The sequence below is a fragment of the Protopterus annectens genome, chromosome 11.part0 (assembly GCF_019279795.1).
Source record: "Protopterus annectens isolate FY-2018-M chromosome 11.part0, PAN1.0, whole genome shotgun sequence".
Lineage (NCBI taxonomy): Eukaryota > Metazoa > Chordata > Ceratodontiformes > Protopteridae > Protopterus > Protopterus annectens.
The window spans coordinates 703,425,079-703,446,291 of NC_056745.1; the positions used below are offsets into that span (position 1 = coordinate 703,425,079).

At 38.7% G+C, this 21,213-nt stretch overlaps 1 protein-coding gene across 1 annotated transcript in view; it reads left to right on the top strand.

The window, feature by feature from the left end:
• LOC122815565 (protein mono-ADP-ribosyltransferase PARP12-like) overlaps positions 1–21,213 on the top strand; it is an 882,722-nt gene that overhangs the window by 650,388 nt on the left and 211,121 nt on the right. The window contains exon 10 of the mRNA XM_044088162.1: positions 9,842–9,972. Coding sequence (XP_043944097.1) covers positions 9,842–9,972 — 131 coding nt within the window. The remainder of the gene's footprint in view (positions 1–9,841; positions 9,973–21,213) is intronic.

Consider the following 21,213-nt stretch of genomic DNA (forward strand, 5'->3'; position numbering starts at 1 on the left):
ATGCATGAAGGTTACCTCCTGAAACGAGATGTTCTAAGTATTGCATTTGTTTCTTCCACAACTGCAATTTTTCCTTATAAATCTTAAATCCCAGTTCTGCTAATTTACTTAAAAGAAAAATTGTCTCTTTCTGACAGCAAGGAAAAGAATAAGAAGCTAAAAGCAAATCATCTACATACAGTGTTAAAGTGGACCCACAGGGAAACTGAATTTTGTCTGTTTCTTCAGTTCTCTAGAGGAAAGAGTGGATAATTCTACGTATCATTGATGTACTCTTGTCCATGTATATTCTTTTGTGTAAAGGCAAGCAAATACCGACTTTCTGTGTGAATAAGAGTGGAGAAGAAAACAGAAGAAATATCTACCATTGAAAAGGTGGTACTAGTCTGCAGGATAGAACTTAATATTGTAGCTAGGATAGATACTACAGGAGAACTCAGCACTACTGCTGCATGAACTGCTCTTAAGTCTTGTCCACACCTGTAGGTGTTCTTGCCTTTTTTTAACTAGCACAATAGGCATGCTACATGGGCTTCTGGTCAGGACTATTATTCCTTTTTGGAGTAATGCAGAAATGACAGGTTCAATTCCTTCTCTGCTTGAGTTGATAAGGCATACTGAACCACCAATTGGTTGATGCTCATAATGTTTGTAAACAACTCTAAGTTATTCTGAGTCTTATGAGTTCTGCCTCATTGGAATGGGTAATCTACAGTTGTGGAGGAATGGTTTGAAGTCTCTCCAGATCAGCCATGGTAGGAGTCTGTTCTGATCTAAGTACTGTGAAGAATGTGCCTTCATTTGCACAAATATCAGCTGAATACAGAGCCAGAGGGGAAGGTTCATTTGGAGTATCTAAGAAAACTCTGTCTGGAATGCAAAATACAGTACATCATTATTTACATAATAAATCTCTAAAGGATTTAAAGGGGTAGCATTTCCTGCAATAAAAGCATGTTGCTCTTTTAATTGGCCTATTTGAATGGGAATAGGCTTTATCTCTGTATAATCCAAAAAAAATCCCAGAGACTTCCACATCCCGACTGATTTCATGAATAGTGGGAGGTGTTTTGCATTTGATGAAGTTTTTATACATTGAATTGCTGCTGTGTCAGCAAGAAAATGAAAAGGAGAATTACATACTGTAATATTAACAAAGACACCTTCTTGGGTCACTGGTACCAAAGAAAATCACGATCTCTCCTGTCCATGGCTGTCCTAATGATCTTGCTGCCATACTGGTGGCTGCCAAGTGGTACTCCGGGTAAGAGGTTGTCTTTCCACTTATTGTGTGGCTTGGACATTGAGCTGAAAAGATGTGTATGTTTCCTGCAGGAAAGGGCTCTTATTATGCTAATGCCTACTTAGCCACAACTAAAGCAAGAGCTAATACTTGACTACTTAATTTATCCTCCACAACCCCCCCCCCCTCTGTGAATCAGTATTGAGTTATTGAAGTTCAACATCTGCTAATTTCTTTTGCTATTCTTTTTCCTCTCTGACCATATTAGCTGTCACATATTGCACTTGATTAATAATTTCATAAATACTTAGACTGGGACAATGTAGACAAAGGTACTTATATAGGTGATAATTAGCCTTCTACAAATGTTGCTGACAGTCCTTTGGTTGTTGCTTCTTCTGTAGGTTCAGGGTGCCCTGAAAAAGCCGCAGTTGTATCTGTCATGTATTACAAATATGCATCAATAGATTCTTTCTTCTTTTGTGCAGTTGTTCTAATTCTTGCCCATTAGATGGTGGAGGGCATGCTGTAGTGACTGCCTTCAGCAAATTGTCTTTTGCTGCTAGGAATCCTTTGTCTGTGTTTTGGAATACTGTCTCCTATGGCTGATTTTTCCCTTTTTCTCGTGAAGATATTTGAAGGAGTAGAACTTTTAAAATTGCCTGCAAGTCTTCAATAGAAAGGTTTTGTAACTGTGCATATCCTTCTAAAATGTGTGTATGTTTAGCTGAATGTGTTTGAGTGGGAGTGAGAGAGTCCACAATAGTTTGAAAATCTACTGCAGTCCACTGGCATATTACTATTAAGATAGGTTCGACATCACTGTAATGGGCTGCTGCAGGATTAGATACCTTCCTCAAAGGGTGACTTTGAGTATTAGACTGTGTGTTGCTGGTGGAGGTGTTACTATGAGAGGATGAATCAGAAGTTGATGCATCCTCGGAGCTTAGCTTGGGAGATGGTTTCCATCTGTATTCCTCTCCATTAATGATTATTGGAAACTGTGTAATTAACTTTTTGAATTTCTGTAGAGTATTTGTTTATTTTATTACCAAATCATTTTAACTTGTCTATATATTTTGTTCCAGATGTGTGTTTTTGTTTTGGATATATTCTCTCATTAACATTTGATCAGAATATGAAACAGCTTGTTGCTGTCATTGCTAACAAAAATCTAGTGTTTTAAACTGATCCTTTAGTATGGGCAGAAGTCCTAGAACTGATTTCTGATTTATCAGAGGAAATAGCAGAGTGTTTATCTTCAAATAGTTCATCTGTCTACTCATCCAGATAGGGAGGGCAGTCTGCTTCATAAGAAGTAGAAACGTTATAAGGGGGACAAGAAGCTGAAGGAATCAGGGACAGTAGTCATAAGAAGAACCAGACTGAGTTATTTTCAAATTTTCTAATTGTTTTAAAGGGTAAAGTCCCCAGGTACCATGAGATTTATCTGCATATTTTTGTAATGTAATTACTGCTCTATTAGCTGCCTGCAACTGTGTGCTTTTTTAACTAAAACCTGAGTGCTGCAGGGCTCTGTGCAGGCAGGGTATAAACTGTAGCAACTGTTTGCTACCATTTATAAGAATGTTTTTAACTAAAACATGAGCACTGTAGTACTCCATATAGGCAGGGTGTAAACTTTAGCAACTGTTTGACATAAATGTAGTTTTTACCATGCCTACATAAAGCTCTAAAGTGGTTTTAGTTAAAAAAAGAGTTTTTTTTTTTAACTTTTAAACTGTAGCAAATTCCTTGTTGCAATGTTGCAAGCAGTTGTTACAGTTTAGACCACACACATAGTGCTGCAGAGCTCAGGTTTGACTGAAAATGCAACAGAGGAAAGTTGGGGGCAGGGTACAGAAATTGGACCTGAATGGCTGGTTGGGCATCTGGCTACTTAGTTGGTGTTCCAGTAGAAAGAATTAGCATTTTATTTTTTTGCTCCACAATGTAGTGGTTAGCTTAGTATAGTAAAGTGATTTTTCTCTTTTCTTTTTTTTTTCCCCTAAGGTGGTATGGTACCAGCACAGGATGCTGGCTTAGCCAGCTATGCTTCGGGTAAACTACACATTCTTTTTCCTTATTTTTAGATTATTCTTGCCAGTCATTAAAACTGATCAACAAGAGGCAGATACTGTGTTTCCTTTTTTGTTTAAGCTTCTTTTTAAGATTTTTCTTAAATAGCCATATCGAATGTTCCACCCTCAAGGAAGTGCAGTGCACTATCATTTTTAGTGAGCTCAGACTATTTTACCAAATAATTATAGCTGTCTTTTCCATATTTATTAAAAATGTCTGGCTATAGCCCCAAACTCTGGCTCTTTTAATACTGCACACTCACACCTATTGTAATGTCAATACAATGTCAATATTACCCACTCACATTCATTAAAACCCACTGTCATGCAGTATGTAACAATATGCATCTATGATTAAAACCCACTGTCGTACATGTATGTGATTAAACCCACTGTCATAGGGAAATAAATATGTTATGATTAAAACCTGGTTTCATGCAAAATATGTGTACTGTAACATACTCTCACGCAATTTAATCCTGCTGTCATACAATTTAACTTGATCTTATACAAAATCACTAATCTATTGCAAAAATCATGTAACAAAAAGCTTCTCTGTAGAGACTGCAATCTCTGCTGAAGGTAGAAAAGTATACTTGTGTGCTAACACACCAAAAAATGCACCAGAGAGAAACCCTACCAAGAATGGGTCCAAAAGATGATTTCTATTGAAGTAACTCACCAACAGTTTGAAATCCAAGACTCCATGGCATCAAATTGTTATGGTCAAAAATAACTTCATGCAGCACAGTTCAGGAGAGTACCTTAATCTTCCATATTTAAAAAAAGCACATGCATGTGGGAGACCAAGCAGTCAAAGTCTTGTTTCCTCAAATCCAAGAGCCATCATTCTTTTATATTGTAAAAGCTTCTAGGCAAAACAGCTTGAATCTATGAAACTATATCTACTGACCTGCAGACGCCTTATTTGTGCTTTGTTATTAGGTACAAGTTCCGATCTTCCATGTCGGAACTTTCTATGCTGGCAGAGTTCACGTTTGCATTGAAAGAAAACTAAAGACAGGCCAGTCTGTTAGGGTTCACTTTGAAACAAGATGGTTTTCAAAAAGAGATAATAACACTATGTGTACACTAAAATGTTTTTATGTCTTACACTTTTCCCTTATCAGCATGTTATAAGTTAGTTAAAATATATCAGTACAATTTATACAGCATCATGTGCAAGTTGTGCAAAAAGCAGCAATATAATAGCCTGCAGCACATACTGCAAGGTTATATTAATGGGTTAGTCACTGCAACATTCATGGAACACGAGCAAGAAAATATGCCACTAATAATTAAAATTAACTGAAAATGAAATATGTTAAAAATGAATAACTGCATTAAAATCATAAAACATTAAAAATTTACCGACAAAGTATTGTATGTAGTATGTAATTGCAATAGTTTATGACTGAATGTCTGTTACCCAGGAAAGAGGCTGAGGCAGGATGGGACAAAAGTAGTTAAACTTAGAAGTAAGGAAGGAAGACCAAGGAGAGGAATGTTAAATAACTGGTAGTAATAAAGTTAAGGTATGATTTATATTTGGCATATTCTTTATAGACTAAATAGCGAGGGTCGCTGCTCAACTGGCGAACGCTCGTTCAAACAGTATAAAACCAATAGTGAAATTAAAATAAGTGTTGCAGAACTGAGCGAGAGCAAGTTAGAACGCACGCTATTTAACAACCAAATACTTTATTATAAAAGATTATAATCAAGATAAGCGCTTTCGCTATGTAGCTTCATCAGATCTTACATTCACTCCCAAACTCACCATATTATATATACAAAATCTTCTCAATTAATCAGTTAGCCTTGTTCTTTGATATGGTCATTTAAAGAGACAGATAAACATGATAAAACCTAACCTACTGAATTAAAACATAATATAGTATAAAATAGTATACAGTGGATAACTAAAACCATTGTAAAATATGTATAACATATGTAAAAAAATATATATATATCTTTTTATAAAAAAGTATATATGTATGTGCAAAAAATATATATATCTACACAGGTTTAATGCTCAATTTATACAGAGTGAATAAATAAAGTCAGAAATACATGCAAAATCTCATATCTGTGTATATATAGGAAAATATATTATAGTAGTGTATGTATATAATCTCTTTTATTATAATAACTGTAGACGTAGTGGTAATTGTATGTATATATACATATATCTATATGAAGATGTAAGCTCAATACATACAAAATGAATAATATCTGAAATTCTTATACATGATATATACAATAATAATAATGTATGTAATAGTCAGTTTCTAATGACAACTTCCTTATAGACATAGAATTAATCATATATGTATACTGTAGAGGCTGATCATGTATTTCTGACTTTATTTATTCACTCTGTATAAATTGAACATTAAACCTGTGTAGATATATATATTTTTTGCTCATACATATATACTTTTTTATAAATAGATATATATATATATATTTTTTTTTTTACATATGTTATACATATTTTATAATGGTTTTAGTTATCCACTGTATACTATTTTATACTATATTATGTTTTAATTCAGTAGGTTAGGTTTTATCATGTTTATCTGTCTCTTTAAATGACCATATCAAAGAACAAGGCTAATTGATTAATTGAGAAGATTTTGTATATATAATATGTTGAGTTTGGGAGTGAATGTAAGATCTGATGAAGCTACATGGCGAAAGCACTTATCTTGATTATAATCTCTTATAATAAAGTATTTGGTTGTTAAATAACTTGCATTCTAACTTGCTCTCGCTCAGTTCTGCAACACTTATTTTAATATTCTTTATAGAGATGAACAGTTCAATGGTCATTATTTGAAAAAAGCCTGGAGGATCTGTCATAAAAATACGTTGAATTAACCTGATATAAAAGCATATAGCTTGTCAAAAACAACTTTTTCATCATTTATATCATTAAGTTAACATTTGCAGCTTTAACAAGTAAAACATGTTTTGCTTGGGAGGACATTTGAAATTTAATTGCTAATTAATGAGCCATTGGCAGTATGAAGCAGAACTCCTTACTAGTTTATGTTCAATAGTAGGCCTTGGGTAAATCTCAAGTTGTAGCCATTCCATCTCACTAGTTTATGTTCGGTAGTATGAATCTCAAATTATAGCCATTCCATCTCACTAGTTTATGTTCAGTAGTAGGCCTTGGGTAAATCTCAAATTATAGCCATTCCATCTCACTAGTTTATCATCAGTAGTAGGCCTTGGGTAAATCTCAAATTATAGCCATTCCATCTCACTAATTTATGTTCAGTAGTAGGCCTTGGGCAAATCTCAAATTATAGCCATTCCATCTCACTAATTTATGTTCAGTAGTAGGCCTTGGGTAAATCTCAAATTATAGCCATTCCATCTCACTAATTTATGTTCAGTAGTAGGCCTTGGGTAAATCTCAAGTTATAGCAATTCCATCTCACTAATTTATGTTCAGTAGTAGGCCTTGGGTAATTCTCAAATTATAGCCATTCCATCTCACTAATTTATGTTCAGTAGTAGGCCTTGGGTAAATCTCACATTATAGCCAGTCCATACAAAGTTAGGGTTTCTGTTAGGAAATGCAGGATTTTTAATAAGATCCTGTCAGTTTAGGAGCTGTAGGTTAGTGAGGTTCAGTGGGTCAGTAGCAGCTTGTGAACAGACAGAGTGATGGTATCTCTCAGTGAGCATAAAGTCCTTATATTTCATGCCATCCACTAGGTTACCTGCATTGAATATCTTTATGGAAATCCATAAAGGAGAGCATTATTTCTGTGACTGCTTGTCTCTAAATCTGACAGTGTTTTTTATGCTTGTGAAATGTTCTTCCTGTGAGACTGAAATGTGTAAACAATTATATGAAACCATATCCTTACAGTCCAAAATGCACTTTGTATTGCCATCAGTAGGTTTAATCAAGTATGTAATATTTAGGTTCATAGGTTCATACTAGGCTATCTGCCCTAGGGCATTTATAAGCCCAGCCAGAGTGTGTTTGGCTTTTGCCACCCATTTTAAATTAATTTTGCTATGCCCATTTTCGAGGTTAGTATACTGTGCCTCTGTCTAACAGTGACACAGAAGTGATACACGGAGTAAACCTATGATCTCCCATCCACTCATCAAGATTCCTCTTGAAGAGAGTCAATGAGGGACTCTGCCTAACCTGGACTGGGATTTTATTCCATAGTGAAGGGAACCTCTGGGTTATGAATCTGTCCCTCCAGCATGTCCTATTTATTTCAGTGCTGAGGTTCAAGTCTCTCGAGCGTGTAGCTCAATGGGATTTGGATTTTCTGAGGTGCAGCATGTCCATTAATTCCGGGTTGGACATGGCTTTATACGTCAGGCACAGATCGTCTCTGATCAGGCAGTATGCCACTGAGTAGAGCTGGAGTTTCTTTAACCGGGCAGCATATGGCATCTGTTTGAGCCCTTTGATCCTCTTAGTGAGGTACTTTTGGGGTCTTTCCAGTTGCTGCAGGTGTCTGGTAAGGTACATCCCAAAAGGGGCATTGTATTCAATTATGGGCCTGATGAGGGATGAGTAAAGAGGCACGATGACCTCCCCTGATCTAGATGTGAATCCCTTCATGATTAGGTGGGCTGTATAAAATGTTTTTCTAACCACTTTGGCCACGTGGTTGTCAAATGAGAGATTGCTATCAACTTGGGTCCCCAGGTCCCTAATTACTTCTTCTGTACTTAATGGATTACCACCTATGTGGTAATTTGTGGGCACTTTGTTTTTGCCAAAGGGAATGACTATACACTTTTTGGCGTTTAGCTTAAGACCATGGCTCTGGCACCAGTTGTCTGTTTCTATGAGGCCCTTTTGGAGGATGCTTGTGTCAGCTGGAGAGTTGATTATGGCGCCCAGTTTGCAGTCATCTGCGAACTTGGTCAGCCACAGTCCTTCCGTGTTGGCCTGTACCTCCGAGAAATATATACTGAACAAGAGAGGTCCCAGGACTGAGCCTTGTGGGATGCCACTTGTAACTGGTTTGGAGTCTGACATGGCTCCAGCAATTCTAACCATGTGGGTTCTGTCCTTGAGCCAGTTTGCAACCCATCTAGTGACATAGGGGTTTATATTTAAGCTGGTGAGCTTATCTATAATGCCCGAGCGGGGTATTGTATCGAAGGCTTTTGCGAGGTCCAGGTAGGCTGTGTGGACCACCTTCCCCTTTCAATGGCCTTGGTGACTGTTTCAAAGAAATCAACCAGGTTTAAGAGGCAGGATCTGCCCTTAACAAAGCCGAACTGGGTAGGATCCAGTGTCTGTATTCATAGTCTGCTGGAAAAGTTCAGTTACTTTACTGTATTCTTCTGAGGATGCAGGCAATGTGATAAGCTGAAAAACTTAATAAACTTAGTACACACTTGGAAATACATTTCTCATACTCTCAGATTTCCCACAGATGCCCCCACTACAATACCCCACTCGGGCATTATAGATAATGTATTGCTTTCATCTACTTGACAGAATATCTTTTCATAAAGAAGCCAAGGCTTCACTCAAATTTTTTAAAAGAAAGATAACATCAGACTGAAATTTCAGTCCTTTTGGCTTGATTTCCATTTCAGTAGTAATTTTTTGATAAAACGTTGTTATAGCAGTTTGAAAGTCTATGGAGTCAGTTGTTTCAGTGTCCACAATGGGAAATTATCACAAATGAATGCTGTAAGTAATCTGTTAGCTCCAGTTACAAGAAAAACAGAATATATCCAAGAAATTAAACAAGAAGATACCCAATAACTTGTATCCAGTTACAAACTAAATTTGCTTAGGATCAGTCCAGTAAAATGAGCAAGTTACACTACAGTTTGTTTTGAGTGGGCAGAGTATCATAGCAAGCAAGAAAAGCTTTCTATATCCGAACTACCATCTCATAAGTCCCCCTACCATGTATACATTTCTTTTACCACACCTGACAGCATAAATGTTAAAAAACAGAAATCCATTCTTTTCCACAGTTGTTCCTGTAAAATTGTTTTTAAGTTGTGATTTTTGATGTTTTACAAATGATGTCATATTATTATTGATAGGTTGAACACCATTGATTTTTGAGTGGTGATCTTTATTTATTTATTCAAGTCACCCATGCAGGCACAAAAAGTGTTACTTTGTGCTTGAAGGTTTGTTGTCCAGGGTATTATGGAGACTTGAAAAAAGACAAAAAAAAAAAAATATGAGAGCTTCCTGAAGTGCAGATTTACTTGAAGTAGATGGAAACACTTATTTCAAAAATTCATGTTTTGTATGCCTGTTTTTGTGCCAGTCAGATGATAACATTTACACCACTGATTTTTGAGATGAACTTTTATTGCATTTCTGCATTGATTCACTTGAAAGCTCACAGTTATACAGTATCCACCTAGCAATATGATGTATGTTTACAAAAGAAAATGCAGATACAACGTTTATATCATATGCATCTGTGGGAAATCTGAGAGTATGAGAAATGTATTTCCAAGTATGTACTAAGTTTATTATGTTTTTCAGCTTATCACATTGCCTGCATCCTCAGAAGAATACAGTAAAGTAACTAAACTTTTCCAGCAGACTATGCATACCAGAACCATCAAGAAAATATTAAGGATTCAGAACATTTCCCTTTGGGAGGTTTTCCAATGGTAAATATGTTAATATCAAGTATGAGTATGTTTTGGGCCTGTGCAGTATGTTTATGAGATCTACAGCTGTCAGCAAGATATTATGATCAAACAGAGAACATTTGTTCTTGACTGGAAATTAAAATGATAAATTCAAAGACGTTTATATATATGTATATATATGTATATACACACACACACACACACACACACACACACACACACACACACACACACACACACACACACACACACACTCTCTGTGTGTGTGTGTGTGTGTGTGTGTACACATACACTTAGATGACGTTTTAAGGTGAAAATGCTGATTTATTAAAGAATGTGTACAGTAAGTGTGCAGAATAAGCCAACACCTTCAATTAACCTTTTATGTTACGAAACTACTTACAAAATAATTCCTTTAAAGTCAACATACTGCATTTTACAGTGGCAGTATTTAATCATCTTTAAAATCTCTAATTCATTTTTCTGTAAGGTAAATGGCTTGAGAAGTGGCCTCTGAGAATTTGGATTAATGCCATGCAATAAAGTAAGTTTTTCATGAAGTGTGTGTGTGTGTGTGTGTGTGTGTGTGTGAGTGTGTGTGTGTGTGTGTGTGTGTGTGTGAGTGTGGGTGCACACGTGTGCTAGCACTTGTCTTCAGTGCAGTAGCACTCCTGATCACCCATAACACTTTGGACTTATAGAGGGGATTCTAACAGGTGCTGTAAAGGCTCACACTACAGTCCTGCATTTGATAGGGAAGGACAGGAATAAATAAATCAATAGATGTTGCAGCATACTTAAGCACTTTTTGTGCATATTTTTTTTTTTTGAGTTGTGGAAGGTGCCAAACCTTTCAGCTTCTGTAGGAAAGACTCTTTCGACCTTCTTTCTCAGTGACTGTTGTTGATGTGGCTGCTGAGAATTTTGCTGATGGTCTGACCACTGCATTCCATGTGCACACATGTATATGTATATTTTTATATGCAAATGAGTTTCCGCAAGGTCAGTGATAAACTGGTGATAATATTTAGTTGTACATATGTGAGAAGAAGGTAAGTGCTTGTTTTATGAGTTAGACATACAAGTAAAGACCCCCCAACCATCCCTACAGTGCAACATATGAAGGATATCCTTCCTAGGATAGGATAGCTGGCAAAATTGCCACCTATTCCCAGTCCTCCAAACCAAGTCCACAGTGACTGCCCACTAACTGAGCTATAGTTGCTTGCAGCACAGTCATGTCTTCATCCCTATGCATCATAGAACCGGTAAAATATATTTTTTTAACTAAATACATTGAATAGCAACAATAAATTACTTCACATGTAGTGATTCTTATATTTTCTAATGTGACTAAAAATTACCACTGAGAGCCTAACCCACTGGGGCAAACAGTTGCATTTTTGGGTAAGTACAGTAGTATCCACAGTCCAGTGGTATTTATTGCATAATTAAGCAATGCCATACTTACATATTGTGCTAAATGGCTAAAAAAAGACCTCAAACTGCCCCATAATCATTCTAGGCATGGTAAAACCTACTGCTGCTTAAGGCTGGAGCATTTACTACATATCTGGCTCAACATTTCTGGATCTGATTTCATAGACATAGTAATGTCTTGTTAAGTTTAATTCTTGTGGCTACCAGAAAAGTAATTACTAGAAAATGGAAATCAAAATCTAGACCAACTATACTTGAAGTAGTGAATATTGTAACAGAGATAAAATCAGGAAATGGGACCTTTAGAAAATGGTAGGATTAAATTACATAGAAAAAAAGGAAATTGTGGGAACAATACGGGTCTGTATTAGAACATCGAGGTCTTGAAACTTCGAATGTTCTAATATCGACTCCTATTCAGCGAACGCTGAAAATAGCGAAGCTGCAGAACACCAAATTTTTTCCTAGGGAAAGAATTCGGTTGGCCGTTTCTGTCGTTTCACTATTTTCAGCACTGTGGTGGAAAGTTACAGGTCAGGTTCAGGTAAGTGTGCATTTGTGTGGACGTGAGGGTTAGGGTGCAGATTATGTATGTACAGTTTAGTGTAGGGTTAGATGTAGGATTTTAAGTGTATGTGTGTGGATTGCTGTTTTTTTTGTGTGCTTGTGTTGTGTGTATGTGTTTCGGAACAGCAAATTTTTTCCCTGGGAAAAAAATTGCTGTTCTGCATGTTCGATATTTTAAGCGTTTGCTGAATAGGGGTTGATATTAGAACATTCAAAGTTTTAAGACTTTGGTGTTCTAATATAGACCAGAACAATACATGCAGAAAAATGTTTTGGAGGAGGAATGAGGTTTAAGAGAAGGGAGGACTTGAACAATTTATGTGATTTTGCTTTTTTATATGATGTAGAACAGTATATGTGATGTATAATGTTTGTAAATGTGAACTTGTTAAAATGGTTTAATTACTGTTATATAAATGTACGCTTGCCTATGTCACAAGTGATAATTCAATAAAGGTGTTTTAAAAAAATGTTCAACAAATATAAAAAAAAAAAAATCAACAGTGGACAGGAAGAACAAAATGTAGGCAGAAATAAAACCAATGGCACCCTCCTTACTTCAGTTGCTTAACTTCTAAATTCATAACAAATATCACTAAACAGGAAGGGAGGGAGAAAAAGAACAGGGAGAACACATATGACTGGGAAAAAGCAGAGGCATTGCATGAATATTTTGTTTCAGTTTTCACAAAGGAAAGTAAGGGCAGCAAACATCTGTGAGAGAAAACGCAAAGGTAAACAAAGATGCTTTTCTTGTAGTGGTAGGTAGGGGTGGCTGCAAATCTGACCAATATTACCTACACGTCATGAAAGCAGCAACTACAGTAGTTGCCAGAGTGTAAGTCAAGGTGTTGGATGAGGTTAGCTTAGCCATAGAAAATAGCTCTCAGGTGGCTCAGTAACTTCTGGCAAAGGATCCCTTTACTTGCAGATTGGCAGAACATTGCCACATCATCCAAGATATTTTTAGCTAATTTGAAAAGTACAGATTTTGACTGGGGATATTGTTTGGAGAAGAAAGAAGCATTTTGGGGAACTCTGGAACCCAGATGGCAAGTTTCTGTTTGAGGAATTAGTGAAAAAAGCAGCTTCTGGTTGTTGGTCCATTTTTGTAGATTAAGTCACCAAGGTGATTAAACAGCTTTAGTGTTGCAAGTTTGTGGTAGCAGATGACAGCCAGCTAGACATTTTGATGGATAGTGTTGGGATGTAATGCTTAACACACCTTCTCTTTCTGCTTCAAAGTCTGGGACAGTACATGTGTTCTGGCAAATGGGTATAGTGGTCTCCTCTCACACAAGGAGGGACAAGAGGGTATGTTCCAGAGGGATTACACTTTGCAGCTTCTCTTGGAAAGACTTTGAGATGGTGCTGAAAAGTAAGCTTTATCAAATAGCTAACCCTCTACTTCAGAAGGAGTAATGTAGAGACCCTCATTACTTTGGAACAGCAAATCAACTATTTGTCTTTGCACGGATATTGAAGGAATGTAGGCTGCGGTGGTGCAGTGGTTAGCATTGGTGTCTCACAGCAAGAGGTTCTATGGTTCGATTCTCCACTGGAGTGCCTTCTGTGTGGAGTCTGCATGTCCTCCCCACAGTCGAGTGATGTTAAAGACATGCAGGTAGGTGCATGCGTGAATGGGTGTGCCTTCTTTGAAGGTTGGGAATTGGGCTGGCACCTCGTCACCGTAAAAATCCACTGCCAATCATTAGTGGACCAGAGTTCCGCTGTGGTGACCCTTAACCGGGAAAACCCGAAAGACATTACTTACAGATATTGAAGGGATCATAGGGATCTGTCAGTGCTACCTACTTAAGTTCAAAGGTCCCTGACTTTGACTCAAATGTGAGCTTAATCCCTCCTAAAGCTGGTGCATTTTTTGGAAAAGCTAAAGAATTAAACTTCATAAATAATGACAAAAATAAGAGTTATATTTATTTTACTCCAGAAGATGTATATTCATTTACATTCTCTTATTCTGTCAGTGTCTCAAGTTAATAGTACTGATATTTTAAAAGTATCCCTGATTGCCCCTTATTATTTTTGGGTTTGTCCTTGATTCACTTGAGAGCAACAGTTTGGTGAACAAGCTCAAGGCCTGAAGAACACATGAGCAGCTTGACAGCCCATATTCCTTGTTGGAACTCCTTATTGAAGGTATGGATTGATTGGCTGGGTTTAGTTGAGAGAGGGAGTTTTTTTATATGTATAAAACAACTGTAACAAGTAAAAAAATATATATTATGTACTACAAGGCCAGTGACAAGTAGATAAAATGATCTTTATAGCACCATCATGTTATTTTCACTCCATACTGAAAAAATGCATAGTACTTAGTGCTTCACTACAACCTACTTGAGAGGAAAAAAGTAATTAACATAGAAACAAGTACATAAAAATTGAAAAACCTAATCATGTTACCAGTAACACCACACAGATTATTACTGTATTAATTGCATTCAGTGAAAATCTTCCATGCACAATGATTATTCAGCCTGAAAGGCCATAGAGTGTGCCATGTTTCATAGTACATTCTTCTTCTTCTTCTCCTTTCAGCTTTTCCCAGTTAGGGGTCACCACAGTGGATCACCTGTCTGCTCATGATTGGTAGTGGAGTTTTACGGTGTCGAATTACCAGCCTGGTGCCCAATCTTCTACAGAAGGCACACAAACTCACACACTGACGCCTAGGGCCAATTTGGAGTATCCAATCCACCTACAGCATGTCCTTAGGATGTGGAAAGAAACCAGAGCACCTGGAGGAAACCCACGCGACCATAGGGAGGACATGCAGACACCGCACAGAAGGCACTCTAGCCGAGGATCAAACCGGAGAACCTCTTGCTGTGAGGCGGCAACGCTAACCGCTGCACCACCATGGCCGTCCTATTTCATAGTACATTCTGTTGACTGAAATATACAACTTAGAAAACAGGCTAGTTGAAGAGTGTTGATTATTTGGACACAGTTTGTAAGTATAACTGTCAATGGCTAAGTTCTAAGAGCTGTTTTTGAATACCAGACACGTGTTATGACTCTCTGCTGCTGCTGCTGGCTTCCAGACCTTGTAACAAATGGATAAGTGATTCTAGTGATTTTCTTTGCCTTTTAACAGTTTTAAGTTATTGTATCAATTCTTATATCTGATTCAAGGTCTTTTTTATCAGTTGAAGTTATTTTATCAGTTTAAGGTATTTGTTTTGTCAGTGTGTTATTTTTTTTTCAATAAATTTTATTTTCATTTTTTTCATTTATATAAAACACAATCATTTCCATTCATACAGCATGACCATCGGTGAGTGTTATACATTGTAGTCAATATAGTAACATGTAGGTCAAAAAACATATCTATTTACACTATATACAAAGATGCTTTCTCATTTTTCATTGTTATAGAAACAGCACATACAGTAAGGATTTCAAATCCATAGTTTGACTGTGTGGTCGTGTGTATATTTCTAGGTTCCTTTGTACCTTGTTACTATGTAATCAGTGTGCTATTTTTATCATTGTCCTCATTCAGACTGTATAACAACTGGGTTTAAGTGTCTTAAACTCTTTTTAATGTCTTATTTTGGCAAACTCCATTTAGTAGCTGCACTGTATTTTGCTGTTTAAGTGGTCTTGTTGTTAGAAATAAATCCTGTTTTTTTTCTTTGGTGAGAGAAGAGAAAGCCAGGATAGTTTAAAAGTTGTGATTGCTTGGAAGCAGTTTGTTTGTTTTTTAATGCTTGGTAAATTTGCTGTTCCTCCAAGGGGCTGGGTAAGTTGGTAGTTTGTCTTATTTGTGGTGATGTGGAGAACTATATGTGAACATTGGGGATAGTCTGACTCTTGGTGACTTACTGCTGTGGTTATACATGACAGATATGACATGGACAATGTCTGCTGAAACATATTCGTACTAGTTCTACTAGGTTCTAGTAGTGATTTGATTTGACTGTTGCCTTGTATCTGTACTATTCATCAAAGTATTCTTGAGCTTGTTGTCCACGTCCATGAGGGGGGTTTCCCCCAAGCAGCATTACATATTCTTGGTACCTTAAACTGCTGCTCCACTACTGATTGAAACTAGCTGCTCCTTTGCAGTTTTGACACTGCATCACTGCTTTATTTGACAATAAGTGTGGGTCCTTTGAACCCAGGTAGCTGTTATTATCACAGTAATCTACTGTAGCCTCCATATTTCATGCCCCACAGTTACTCTCACCTTTCACTTTTAAAATACAAACACACATTCCAGTGTACTTCCTCCACAAAATTACCCACAACTTTTTATAGTTTTGACTGTATACTATTCCACAAACTTGAATTAAGCTACTGGGAAAATAGTTTAGTGTGTGCAATTCTCCAAAATTTAAATTAAATAAAGCTGTTTAATCACACTTATTGTACTTGTGCTCTTCTCCGTCTAATACTTGAAGCACTGGACATTGTGGAAGGCCATCCAATTTATTTTCCTTATTTTGGCAGCCTTTTAGTATTTAGTGTCTTTGGACAGTGTAGGAACTGCCTTACACTTACTGATAATGACCTGTTACTTTACAGAAATAACTGTCTCTGATAAATGTGAATATTTAAGTCATTTTGTGGCATTCTTCTCACCTAAAACCATGAACAGTGAGCATCATACACTCACTCCTCACCCCCACCATCTTCTCAACAACAACAACAACAACAAAAATAAACAGTAGAATATCATACACAGAGACTGTTAAAAAATCTTGTCCAAAGTGTACTAAAACTAGTAAGAATAGGTCTCATTAGAAATTCTCTTCATCATCTCCCTCATAGATACCCACAGCATTAAGTCAGCAAGAGTCAGATTGCCCTTTCAACAGTGACAGTCATCTAGCTGCAAGGTATACACCACCAGGTGGCTAGCTCTGCCATGGTAGTTCTTTCACACCACATACTCACATGCACTCACACCTATGGCCAATTTAGAGTGTTTAGCCCACTTACTGCATGTCTTTGGAATGTGGGAGGAAACTGGAACTCCCAGAGGAAACCCATGCAAACACAGGGAGAACATGCAGACTCCACACAGAAGGCATCCCAGCTGAGAATCGAACCAGGGAACCTCTTGCTGTGAGGTAACAAAGTTATCCACTGTGTCCAACCCGATGTGCAAAAATGGGAAAAGGGGTTGTAGATGGATGGATAGATAGAGCCAGACTGCCCCAGTGTTATACTACTGAACACTCTACTAACCAAAATGGCTTAGTGATTGGTGATTCTGCTGATGTTCATCATGCATACAGCTGCAGTCATAACAGATGGGTTATCCTGCCGTCAGGCGGGTCCTCAGTCAGCCGAATTCCAAAGTCTAGGTCCGGCGTCGGATGTCGTCGCTTCTTCCCTGACGTCAGTGCGGCAGGGGTATAAAAGAACCAGCCAACGCCATTTTCTTCAGTCTTTCTTGCCGCACGGTGCCCGAAGCAGAAGCAGTTCGCAAGTGCCGGTTGGCCAGCTCCTGAGATTACGAATATTTTTCAACCAAAGTCTTCTTGAAAACTAAGTACCCCGTTGGGGAAACTTTTCTTGCCTCAGACCGATGTCAGATAAAGTTAATAATTGCATTTCATGTGGGAAGCAAATACCACATAAGGATTTCCATTCCTTCTGCATTCCTTGCTTAGGCCCAGACCACGACGTCTCGGCCTGCCGTTTTTGTGCTAGATTCAACAAACGCACTATTAAGCGTCAGGCAGAGTTCGCCCAACACTATTTTGGTAAAAAATTTAATTACATTATGTCGTCGGATACTCCGACTCCAGTTTTGAGTAAAAGACGCAAAGATAAGGACCGACACACGAGGTCCGCGACTTCTACCGACACCACGCTAAAGCCGGCTACAGGTGCTCCGGTTCTCAGCGAGGCGCCTACGCAGCCCCTGAGTACCGATGACACTTCTTTAGCGGTGTCTGCTGTGCCCGAGGTCGCAGGCTCCTTGGCCCCCACACCGACTACAGATACCGACGCCACTCTTGGCGGGGAAACTCAGAGTTTAGACAGGCCTGCCACCTCTCAAGGTGTCTTCAGGCCTTCTTCTTCTTTTTCCATTAAGGCTTTCACAAAATCTAAAACAGCCATGAAAACTAAAAGACAAGCTCCACAGAGCCCCTCTCAAGGCCCCATGCCTAAAAAACAGATGCTCAAAATGGCTGAGGATTTGATTACTCTTATCAGGGGTTCTCAACCCCCCTCGGATAAAAGGCCCAGATTGGAGGAAGACTACCCTTCCTCGGACAAGGCCTCCATTACCTCAGAACATTCTGAAGACCAGGAATATTCATACTCCCCTTTTGAAGATTCTGATGTGGAGGAGTCCATTCCCTCTGTCTCCCCCCCTGAGGACTATTCTTTTGGAGAAACCTTGCATACCTTGAGGGAACACTTCCACTGGGAAGGCCAAGATTACTCAGATTCCAAGAAAAGGCTCAGGGATTTTCTCTTGCTCCCTCAGCACAGGCCTCTGGCTATCCCTCCTGTCTTAGACATACTAGATGATGTGTATTCAGAAGCCAGCCTTAACCCAGATTCTTTACCACCAGCTGCAGTTAAGCCTGAGAGGTATTACCGGGTTCCTTATTCACACCAATTCCTATACAAAAGCCATGCTGCTGACCCAGAAACTATTTCACAGGGTCCCAAGGGAATTAAGGCCTCTACTGCCAAAAATCCATTACCTTCAGAGAGAGATTCCAGAGCTTTGGAAAGGTGTGGGGAAAAAGGTATACACCTGGGCCACTTTAACCATGAGGGCATTAAACTGTCAGTTCCATATGTTAAAGTATCAACAGTTTTTGCTGTCTCAGTTGAAAAGCAAAATGTCACAACCTGAACAACCATACTTGAAGGAGTTGCAGGATTTGTTGCATAGTGCAGAGCAAGTGGGTAAACATACCTTGCAATGTGGTTTTGATGCTCTAGAGGCCTCATGTAGAGCTGCTGTTACAGGATCTGTCATACGTAGACATGCTTGGCTCAAAGAGCAAACCTTACCAGATTATGTCAAAGCAAAATTACTAGATGCACCTCTTCAAAAAGATGTATTGTTTGGTGTTAAAGCTGAGGAGGTATTAAAGAAAATGGAGGAAAAGGCAAGATCAATGCAAACAGTAAAAGATTTCCTACAGGTACAATCTCCACGTTTCAGTAGAAACTGGCCTTCAAAAAATTGGTCCTTTCCAGCCACGGACAGACCTCAAAGAGGTAGATACAGGCACCCGAGGGGTACAGGGCAATCTCAAGGATCATTTAGAGCCAGACAATGGCAAGCTCCTACACCAAGAGGTGGAGAGGATAGATCACAGTCATTCAGAAAGCAGACACAATGACTTTCCCCTTTGCATGCCAAGCAAAGCTTTAATGGCAGCACCTTTAGGTGGAAAACTGACATTATTTTCAAAAAATTGGCATATTGTCACAAAAGACAAATGGATCCTGGACATTATAGACAGAGGCTACAGATTCCACTTTCACACCCTTCCAAAAATGTGAGGCATGCCAAACCTGCCACAAAATCAAAGGGCAGAGGCACAAAAACAAATTTCAGCTCTCATGGACATGAAAGCTATTCAAGAGGTACCTGCACAAGAACAGGGTCAAGGTTTTTATTCCAGACTATTCCTGGTACCAAGGAAGGGCAAAGATTGGAGACCTATTTTGGACCTATCCATCCTAAACACATATTTACTCGTACCAAAATTCAAGATGCTCACATTACAGCAGCTTCTTCCCATGCTGGGCAAGGAGTCTTGGCTGGTAACATTGGACCTCAAGGAGGCATACCTGCATGTCCCTATCAGACAAGATTGCAGAAGATACCTCAGATTTCTTGCAGGTTCAACCCATTATCAATTCTCAGCATTGCCCTTTGGCTTATCTACTGCGCCCAGAGTGTTCACAAAATGCCTGGCATCAGTAATTGCCTTCTGCAGACTTCAAGGGATACAAATATACCCATATTTGGATGACTGCCTGATCCAAGCGGACAGCAAACACATACTTCTGAAACACCTGGCGTTTGTAATAAAGTTGTTGAACTTTCTGGGATACACAGTCAACAAAAAGAAATTAAAACTAATACCCTCGCAAGCAATAATTTTCCTGGGTGCCAGCTTGAATACAAACACCCAGATGGCCTACCTCACGCCAGAGAAACAAGGGCAACTATCTCAATACTTCAGAAAAATGGCAACCTTCACCAGGCTGACTGCAAGGAAAATCCTGCAGGCTCTGGGATTCATGGCATCTTGCTTCCTGCTAATTCCATGTGCAAAGCTGCATATGAGGAAACTTCAATGGTACCTAAAAAACTTATGGTCTCAACACAGCCACAGTTTGGAAACAATTATACCACTCATTCCATGTCTCCAAAAGGAATTTCTGTGGTGGGCTCAAGCATGCCAAAGAAACATAGGTCTCTCATTCTGCATGCCTCAAGCAAATCAAATCATCACAACAGACGCCTCGGACTACGCCTGGGGGGCGCACATGACAGATCAGTGCATTCAGGGCAAATGGTCCCAAGAAGAAAAACACCTACACATCAATCAAAAGGAAATGCTAGCAGTAAAAAATGCTATTATGGCCTTCAAAGACCTACTGCATCCAGGCCAGCTATTGATAAGGACAGACAACACCACAGTGATGTGGTACATAAACAAACAGGGAGGAACCCATTCATACCCCCTGTGCAGGCTAGCCATGTCTCTTTGGAACACGGCTCTGGAATTACAAATCCAACTTCAAGCACAATTCCTGCCAGGCAAGGAAAGCACGCTGGCAGACAACCTAAGCAGAAATATGACAGATCCACATGAATGGAAGTTGCATCCTCAAGTTTTTGCAAAGATAATTCAAGCATGGGGAAGGCCAGACATAGATCTCTTTGCTACCCACAGAAATTACCAATTGAAAAAATTCTGCACAAGGACCTATCATCCACAGGCCTGGAAAGTGGACGCACTGTCTTTCAGCTGGACAACATTGACAGTTTATGCTTTTCCACCTCTTCCTCTGCTGCCCAAAGTTCTACTAAAAGCCAGAGCAGACAGACCAAAGATGATTCTCATTGCTCCAGACTGGCCAAGACAACACTGGTACCTACTCCTGAGGAGCCTGACGCATTCCCCACCATGGATCCTGCCTCTAATTCCTCTTCTGTTGACCCAGCACTTCTTCAAAATTCTTCACAGTCAGCTGAAAACACTCAATCTAGCCGCATGGAGGATTCCTTGA